At 39.8% G+C, this 9,619-nt stretch overlaps 2 protein-coding genes and 1 non-coding gene across 5 annotated transcripts in view; 1 reads left to right on the forward strand and 2 right to left on the reverse strand.

The window, feature by feature from the left end:
- The window catches only part of wbp4 (WW domain binding protein 4), a 9,033-nt gene extending 5,923 nt beyond the window's left edge, over positions 1 to 3,110 (reverse strand). The window contains exons 1-6 of one of the 2 annotated variants that reach the window (XM_016505638.1): positions 2,988 to 3,110; positions 2,797 to 2,869; positions 2,657 to 2,719; positions 1,535 to 1,649; positions 1,279 to 1,443; positions 1,139 to 1,206 (exon numbers count right to left, since the gene is read on the reverse strand). In XM_016505638.1, the coding sequence (XP_016361124.1) occupies positions 1,139 to 1,206; positions 1,279 to 1,443; positions 1,535 to 1,649; positions 2,657 to 2,719; positions 2,797 to 2,869; positions 2,988 to 2,989 (486 nt within the window). In that variant the 5' untranslated portion in view covers positions 2,990 to 3,110. Of the gene's footprint in view, positions 1 to 1,138; positions 1,207 to 1,278; positions 1,444 to 1,522; positions 1,650 to 2,656; positions 2,720 to 2,796; positions 2,870 to 2,987 lie in introns of both variants that reach the window. The other variant, XM_016505637.1, reaches the window with a different exon arrangement.
- Positions 1 to 9,619, reverse strand: part of slain1b (SLAIN motif family, member 1b) — a 26,310-nt gene that overhangs the window by 7,094 nt on the left and 9,597 nt on the right. Inside the window, exons 5-8 of one of the 2 annotated variants that reach the window (XR_001635816.1) lie at positions 8,344 to 8,472; positions 6,783 to 7,041; positions 5,334 to 5,667; positions 1,787 to 1,789 (exon numbers count right to left, since the gene is read on the reverse strand). Coding sequence is in view for 1 of the 2 variants with exons in the window: in XM_016505635.1 (XP_016361121.1) it covers positions 5,592 to 5,667; positions 6,783 to 7,041; positions 8,344 to 8,472 (464 nt within the window). In the remaining variant the exon portion in view is untranslated. Of the gene's footprint in view, positions 1 to 1,786; positions 1,790 to 5,315; positions 5,668 to 6,782; positions 7,042 to 8,343; positions 8,473 to 9,619 lie in introns of those variants that run through there. The other variant, XM_016505635.1, reaches the window with a different exon arrangement.
- Positions 3,274 to 3,345, forward strand: trnae-uuc (transfer RNA glutamic acid (anticodon UUC)). The gene has a single exon. It is a non-coding gene; the product is annotated as a tRNA-Glu (tRNA).

The raw sequence follows: 9,619 nt of genomic DNA on the forward strand, positions 1-9,619 counted from the left end.
ATAGACTCACAGACAGACTCGCAGACTCACAAACTTGCAGACAGACCCACAGACTCGCAGACTCACAGATAGACTCACAGACAGACTCGCAGACTCACAAACTTGCAGACAGACCCACAGACTCGCAGACTCACAGATAGACTCACAGACAGACTCGCAGACTCACAAACTTGCAGACAGACCCACAGACTCGCAGACTCACAGATAGACTCACAGACAGACTCGCAGACTCACAAACTTGCAGACAGACCCACAGACTCGCAGACTCACAGATAGACTCACAGACAGACTCGCAGACTCACAAACTTGCAGACAGACTCACAAACTCACAGAGTCGCAGACAGACTCACAAACTCACAGAGTCACACACAGACTCACAGAGAGACTCGCAGACTCACAGACAGACTCGCAGACTCACAAACAAACTCGCAGACTCACAAACTCACGGAGTCACACACAGACTCACAGATAGACTCGCAGACTCACAAACAAACTCGCAGACTCACAAACTCACGGAGTCACACACAGACTCACAGATAGACTCGCAGACTCACAAACAAACTCGCAGACTCACAAACTCACGGAGTCACACACAGACTCACAGATAGACTCGCAGACTCACAAACAAACTCGCAGACTCACAAACTCACGGAGTCACACACAGACTCACAGATAGACTCGCAGACTCACAAACAAACTCGCAGACTCACAAACTCACGGAGTCACACACAGACTCACAGATAGACTCGCAGACTCACAAACAAACTCGCAGACTCACAAACTCACGGAGTCACACACAGACTCACAGATAGACTCGCAGACTCACAAACAAACTCGCAGACTCACAAACTCACGGAGTCACACACAGACTCACAGATAGACTCGCAGACTCACAAACAAACTCGCAGACTCACAAACTCACGGAGTCACACACAGACTCACAGATAGACTCGCAGACTCACAAACAAACTCGCAGACTCACAAACTCACGGAGTCACACACAGACTCACAGATAGACTCGCAGACTCACAAACAAACTCGCAGACTCACAAACTCACGGAGTCACACACAGACTCACAGATAGACTCGCAGACTCACAAACTCGCAGACAGACTCACAGAGTCACAGATAGTTTTACCTGTGTTTGTCCCATGGCCGATGATGAGCTCTCGTCCATAAACCCGTCTGGTTTCTCCCACTGAGACTCTGAGATCAAACACACAGTGAGTGATGAAGAACACAGATGGACACGCGTGTGCTCCTCAATCATCAGCTCACCTCCAGTGACGGTGTTGTAGAAATACTCCAGGCTGTTGTTTGTGGTTCCTCTCAGCCAGACGTCTGTCTGGTCGCCGCCGCTGCTCTCTGATGGGACGCTCGCTTTGAGTTTCTTGGGTTTTTTCTGCGTTTTAGCAGGAGCTTCAGACGGAGCCACACTCTCACCTGTAGAGACAGAAGAACCATGAGGAGCAGCGTTATCTCACACACACACACACACACACACACACACTCACACACACACCTGACGACTGACCCGCCAGCCTCTTCAGATCCTCCTCATACGCCTTCAGAGCCGCTTCCTCCATCGCTGCAAACTCCTTTGACATCTTCTGCTCCTGCTTGGCCTTCGCCACACTTGTCTTCTTAATCTATTATGAACATTGACGGGGTCACATGAGCTCTGCCGGCCAATCAGAGAGCATCTCTCACACACACACTCTTATCTTCACACACACGCAGCTCGGACAGCAGCAGCGGCCAACATGCTGTTTACTTCAGATCACACCCACTGCATCTGACAACACACACACACACACACCGTATCCCATAATGCAAAGAGCTTCTGGAGCTTCCATCTGCAGTGAATGAATGAGCAGGAGCTCAAATCAGTTTGAAGAACATTCAATTGAAATAAAAAATGCAAAATTGTATTTCTGAGATGATGACTCATGAAACACATGACTCTGTTCACTGTTCGGATACGGTGCAATACACACTGAATAATATGAAATGCATTTTGCTGCTTTATTGTCACATGAACTCATCATATTGTGTGCGAGTAGAATCCAGCTATTATCATACAAAAATAGTTATTTTTTTCCCTTTTAAATTAAATTTTGTGGAAAAACAATGCTGTCAGGCTGATTAAAGAGGCTGCGATTTTAATTTTCTTACTTTTGCAATTGTGACGTGGGTCTATCAGAGCAAAGCAGCTTCTTCATTCATTACAAGAGCAGATGTGTTTTTACAAAATAATGATGTGCACAGACAAATAATTTATACTATTCACAGATTCCCTTCTTTTTGGCGATAAAGATATGAAAATTAAAAATATAATAACACTGCAATATTCCATAAAAAATAAGAATAGTCTATTCTGATATCATGGTGACTTAATTAAAAAAGGTGATTCTTCTTCTTCATTCATTGACACTGGAAGTGGAAGGTCCAGTCCACTGCATTCTGGGATAGCACATTTAGCCAAATCTAGAAGGCCATCAGTGTATTTCATGCATAAATGTGCATAGTGAGTACAGTAATACACAACAGAACCAGAGAGAATAGACACATGGCATCCGCTAGACTGCAGTATGCAGCATGCAGTGTGCACTACACTAGTGTTGTATTCTGATCACAGCAGTTCTTCTTGCTTTACCTCTGCGATTTTGGCCGCAACATTTTCTTTGTGATTCTTTCCTCTCTCGTGGAACTCGACACTCTGCGAAAACACATCCTGATTATGAACATACATTCAGATCGAGTATTTATGAAATATATAGCTCTGGATTCACTCACGGGTTTATTATCCGCGATCCAGCATTTGCAGTACTGACAGAACTTCTTCGGCTGAGACTTCCAGTATTCAGTCCTTGATCACAAACACACAAAGATTATTTTATTATAATTACAGTGCGATAACGTAGAGCCCGACCGCGCGAGTTCTTTAAATGTCTTTTCTTTTTTTTTAAATGCTCGTGATTACTAACATGTTGAAGGATGAAAACTTCAAATCCCATGAAGGTTCGTAGCTGTTTTACTGAAATCTACACGCTCACTGCTGGCACTTCAAAATGACGTCACTGACGGCGCGACGAACCTTGACGCAGGAAATGCTCGACTAAAACAAGACTGAAAAATACAATCGTAAAACATAATTATCAACAACATGAAAAAACTATAAAACAGTATCTCACAATCACATTTTGTGAACTATAAGTAACTATACCTGTACTGTACCTATAAGAGGCCCTCAGGCCGCGGCCGTATCAGGACTCCCATATGGTCTAGCGGTTAGGATTCCTGGTTTTCACCCAGGCGGCCCGGGTTCGACTCCCGGTATGGGAAGGTACATTTTTCCAAATTTATCATTTTTTTCCAACTCAGATTTAAAGTTAAGGTTCATCATTAATCATGTTAGGGTGAATTCAGGTCAAGTGGGCCATTTAAGTTTGATTGTACTGTGCTCAATGCACTGTTAGAGCATAACAATGGCTCTTCATTAAAGAGACACTATTTCTCTAAACGATGAACTAGTTTTGGTTGATGCAATGTGACACTGGTGGGCGTGGCCACACCTCAAAGGAGGACTACGTCATGATGAAAGGCAGAAAACCCTTGGACATAAGAGTCACACTTGCCTGCTTTGAAGCCTTGAAATGTAACTCTTTTTTTTTTTCTTCAGGAAAATCAGTGTAATATATTTTTGTTCAATAATACTTTTTTATTACTATTTATGATTTTGAGGGAATTTTATGATGCTATGCAATATTTATACAATTTTAATTAGATATTTTCTCCATTAGAATTAATACTTTTTTTAATTTACTATTTTATTTACGATACAGTTAACAGGGAATAAAATGCAAAGAACAAAATGTTTAAAAATGTGTTAGTTTTCTTGTAAGGTGTTTAAATATTGCTGGCCCACTTTGGCTGAATGTGTCAGATAAAGTGGGATTCAGGTAAAGTGGGCTGACCTTTAACCTTCAGTAATTATACTCAAATTCATTAAATAAATTGACATTCACTGGTTATTTTATAGTTGACACGTATAATTAGCTTTTTTAGAAAACAGAAATTAGTCTGCAGTCTGGAAATTCAAGTCAGAGATGGAAGAAAGCAAAGAGAGAATAGAAATGATTACTTCAAAAAAACTAAAATGAAATATTAAAAGCTGGCTAAAAACAAAAACTGTGAAAAATGACAAACACATGAAATGTTTAGAAATCAAATGAAAACAAAAATTAAAAACATTAATAAAAATTATAACAGTATTAAAATTATACTAAAACAACTGTTGATTAGTAGTGGTTAATAGTCCCATTTTGATTGTGAGGAACACTGAATGTGTTTGTGTGCAGTGAGATGAGTAAACACATGTTGATATTTAGTCTAGAACTACAGTAAGATCATGTTCACACACAACGCTCTGCACTTACTCCTGATTTCTGTCACCATGGCAACACCAGAGCTGTCACTCAACACATGGAAACAAAGTAACTGCTGGTAAATACTAGTTACTTGAAAAAGGAAATCTGATTACATAAGATGCGTTACTTTTAATGACTATATGAGTAAAGCAGAGTCTAATGTTTTGGATTCCCAGAACAGACATAAAAATATCAGCAGCACACAATCATAAAAAACTTTATTTGGATTTGAAATACAGACACACCTATTAAAATATCAGTCATACAGAAAACTGTGGTGCATTTACAGAAACAATGTGCAAACATGAAGAACGCTCTTTTAAATATATTTTACACAATGAATTAAGGAAACAAGATGAGAAGGTAACTTTTAAATAAATCAATACAGTGCTACATCTACAGTGCCTCTGAAAATCCTCCTGATTCCAGACAGAACGAAGAAATAATCAACCATAAAATAAACATTAACAGTGAAAGTGCAACGTCAAGAACAATTATAATCAAAACTTCATTTAAGTCAAATACGTTTACAAATGCTGCAATAATTGGTCCGTATAAGGTAGTGTATAAGGTAAAAAGCACTATTAACCATATAAACATATGCACATTAAACTCTTACGTACCTGTAAATAGTTAAAAACCTGTTGAATTTTGGTTCAAACTTTTGAAATCATAAAACTTGAATCATACACTTCAAAATAAAGGTGCTTCACGATGCATTAGAATAACTTTTTTTTTGTCTAAATGGTTCCATAAAGAATCTGAATCTGTTTCACAAAAGCTTCTTTGTAGCGAAAGAAGGTTCTTCAGATTCTAAAAAGCTCAGAAAGAGATGGTTCTTTGACTGAATGCTTCTTTGTGGACCCCAAAATGGTTCTTTTCTGTGGCATCGCTGTGAAGAACCTTTAAAGCACCTTTATTTTTAATAAGAGTGTATTCCAACTTCAAACAATCGTACAAACCGTTTCAAGTGGTTTAGTTTAAGCGCGATTGCTTCAGCGCAGGGACGAGGGGCCCCTGATTTAGCAGCATGTGCGATCACTCAGATCCTCGGTGCGTTTGCATACAGAGCTGCGTTTGCTCTGGAAGCCTCCTCAAGAGCACTTGGTGAGAAAGCGAGCGGCCCGGGCCAGCGGGACGCTCCGGACCCGTCTCTGAGCGTCAGTAACAGCCGTCGCGCCAGCTCCCATCCCTCAGAGCGCTCAGCGTCGCCAGGCTCTTCGGCGGCGGCAGCAAACTACAGCAATCACGACAACCAATAACTCCTCACAATAAAGCATTATACAGCAACAAACAGTGCTGGGGAAGTTACTTTTAAAAGTAATGTGTTACAATGTTGCGTTACTCCATAAAAAAGCAACTAATTACGTTACTTAGTTACTTTTTGTGGAACGTAATGCGTTACGTTACTTTTGAGTTACTTTTTTAATCTGGGCAGGGTAAACTAATATCACGTAATTTACGTCTCTGTGATGATTGGTTGATATCAGAAATCATTCTAATATGCTGATTTATTATCTGAAATGTTGGAAATGTTGGAAACAGGTTCCAAAATAGCAGCAAAAACTGATACTTTTTTCAGGATTTATTGATGAATAAAAAGTTAAAAAGAACAGCATTTATCCAAAATAGAAATCTTTTCTAACAATATAAGTCTTTGCTATCACTTTGTATCAGTTCAACACATCCTTCCTGAATAAAAGTATTAATTTCTTTAAAAAAAAGAAAGAAAGAAAAAAATTTACTGACACCATATACACGGTAGTGTATATTGTTACAAAAGATTTCTATTTTTAATAAATGTTAATGAAATGAAAAGTTATTCATCAAAGAATCCTGAAAAAAGTATCACCGGTTCCAAAAAAATATTAAGCAGCACAACTGTTTCCAACATTAATAATAAATCAGCATATTATACTGATTTCTGAAGATCATGTGACACTGAAGACTGGAGTAATGATGCTGAAAATACAGCTGCGCATCACAGAAATACATTACAGTTTAACAGATATTCACTTAGAAAACAGCTGTTTTAAATTGCAATAATATTTCACAATATTACTGTTTTTTCTATATTTTTAATCAAATATATGCAGCCAGAAGAATAATCACTTTAATAAACACTAAAAATGGTACTGATCTCAAACCTGTGAACGGCAGTGTAATATGGTTGTAATCAGTTGTTGAGCTTCATCCTAAAATGATGCTTTACTCGCTCGATCCGCTGCTTTTCGGTCAGCAGATCTAAACTCTTCAGGATCTCACCCTGAATTTTTCATGACCTTCTTATTTCAGGTTTTAATCCGAATGAGTCTGAATATGAAAGCAGTTTCGAGGATTTGAAGCGTTTACCTGCGCAGCGGAGCGGTGAGTTTGGCTCGAGGGCCGGAGCCGGTGCTGATGAAGGACGAGGGCCGAGGCAGACCGCTGCGTGATGCCGCCGCCGCTTTAGGGACACCGCTGACCGACAGACTCTGTAAACTGACCGAGGAGCTCATGAGAGACGAGCCCTTGACGGTGGGACTGACATACGCTGTGGCTTTGAGCGGCTGATGGGACGAGAAGCTCCCCACGCTCTGAACACGGCTCTGCAGCTGCGCCGGAGCAGGAACTACTCACAGAAACACAAAACACAAGGGCTGTGTCCAATCACCTCCTGTACCCTCAGTCACTATTCCCTACATCAGGCCACTAGTACAGTTCACTTGAAGGAGGGAATAAAAACGAGTGAGTGAGTGAATGCAGACACTAGCTATGTCTCCATCCATCTATTTTTATGCACATTTTGAGATATCGTATAAAAAACGCTGGATGGAAACGCCAAGATGTGCATGGGTTAAAGACGTTAAGATATCTGCATCAAAAGAAATTTACAAAAGTTTATAGAAAGCACATTAAATGTAAGTAAAGTGACAACTTTTAAGGCTTCAAATACGTTTTTGGAGAAAATGTTACAATTTGGTTGAAATAATGTTACATTGTCATTCAGTGTAACGCAATATTTATGTAAAAATTCAAACAACATGCTTATTCTGACGTGTACATATTAAAATGTATAAAAGAATAAGTGAGCATATTAAATTTTATTGTGTTTTAAATGAGTAAAAACTTCTTACTGACAAATGGGCAAAAGCTAGGATAGTGGCAACTTTTGAAAATGTAAAATTACAACTAATTAGTATTTGGGGTGAAAGTAATTAGTCTTTTAATATGTCATAAATTATAAGATTTAAGAATTATAAGAATAAGATTAAAGGATTTATCTTGAACTCTGTCATGGAAATTAATATGGCGAGATTATTATATTATTATATAATAATATTATTAAGGCGAGACTGCAGGTGAAAAAAGTAAAAAATTAACTAATAGATATCACCATACATAACACAGATCATTGATTTCATTAAGAATTACAAACATTTTTTCTACTAAATGTTTTCTGAAGTGCTATGTTGAAATATGCAAATGAGCTGTTATCTAATTAAATATGCGCTAATTTGCATACACGTCTAGAACAACTATCTCAACATTGGATGAAGCCAGGTTCAAAATTCTTGTTTCATTTTATTGAAATATTAGACTCAAATGTTTTACAGAGGGGATTTTGGATATCTCTTTTTATCATAAAAAAATCACGCCAGAAAACAAAATAATTTTTGCATTTGTTTTTAGAAACAAAATGTTGTATAGAACCAGGCAAATTATATATGAACAAACCCCTCTGTAAAAACCTTCACACTGCAAAAAATGATTCTCTTACTTAGTATTTTTGTCTTGTTTTCTAATATAAGTATCTAAACATTCTTGAATCAAGATGCATTTACTTGCCAATAAAATGACTTAAAATGTCTGTCCCTTCAAACAGTGCCATATTTGAGGGTATATTGATCAGATTGATGCGCTGGAGACGTACTGCAGCTCTGGAGACGCGTCAGAGCACCGGACGAGTCGAAGCTCTGGCTGTTCCTCATGGACCCTGACGACAGCGCTGGACTCAGAGCCGCACACACCAGCAGGTTCGGCATACTCCTCCTCAGCTTATCTGCAGATCACACACATGAGAGACAAACATGAGCCGCTCACATTAATAAAACATGTTCACACTGGATTAAAACCCAATTACATCTGATGTGCTTTAAGAGGATTGAGACACGGTTGTGTGTGTGTGTGTGAGAGAGTGTGTGTGTGTGTGTGAGAGAGTGTGTGTGTGTGTGTGAGAGAGTGTGTGTGTGTGTGTGAGAGAGTGTGTGTGTGTGTGTGAGAGAGTGTGTGTGTGTGTGTGAGAGAGTGTGTGTGTGTGTGTGAGAGAGTGTGTGTGTGTGTGTGAGAGAGTGTGTGTGTGTGTGTGAGAGAGTGTGTGTGTGTGTGTGAGAGAGTGTGTGTGTGTGTGTGAGAGAGTGTGTGTGTGTGTGTGAGAGAGTGTGTGTGTGTGTGTGAGAGAGTGTGTGTGTGTGTGTGAGAGAGTGTGTGTGTGTGTGTGAGAGAGTGTGTGTGTGTGTGTGAGAGAGTGTGTGTGTGTGTGTGAGAGAGTGTGTGTGTGTGTGTGAGAGAGTGTGTGTGTGTGTGTGAGAGAGTGTGTGTGTGTGTGTGAGAGAGTGTGTGTGTGTGTGTGAGAGAGTGTGTGTGTGTGTGTGAGAGAGTGTGTGTGTGTGTGTGAGAGAGTGTGTGTGTGTGTGTGAGAGAGTGTGTGTGTGTGTGTGAGAGAGTGTGTGTGTGTGTGTGAGAGAGTGTGTGTGTGTGTGTGAGAGAGTGTGTGTGTGTGTGTGAGAGAGTGTGTGTGTGTGTGTGTGTGTGTGTGTGTGAGAGTGTGTGTGTGTGTGTGTGTGTGTGGGTGTGTGTGTGAGAGAGTGTGTGTGTTTGCGCGTTTTTGTGACATATGAGGACACAAATTTGTATAATGACAAAGGTATGACATAGGTATTACAAGGAGAAGGTGACTTTTCAGGACATTACCCCATGTCCCCACTTTTCAAAACGCTTATAAATCATTTTTTTCTCAGTTTTTTTGAGAAAGTAAAAATGCACAAAGTTTCCTGTAATGGGTAGGTTTAGGGGTAGGGTTGGTGTAGGGCAATAGCACAAACAGTTTGTACAGTATAAAAACCATTACGCCTACGGAATGTCCCCATAAAACATGGAAACACAACATGTGTGTGTGTGTGTGTGTGTGTGTGTGTGTGTGTGTGTGT

The sequence above is a fragment of the Sinocyclocheilus anshuiensis genome, unplaced genomic scaffold (assembly GCF_001515605.1).
Source record: "Sinocyclocheilus anshuiensis isolate Anshui unplaced genomic scaffold, SAMN03320099.WGS_v1.1 scaffold682, whole genome shotgun sequence".
Lineage (NCBI taxonomy): Eukaryota > Metazoa > Chordata > Actinopteri > Cypriniformes > Cyprinidae > Sinocyclocheilus > Sinocyclocheilus anshuiensis.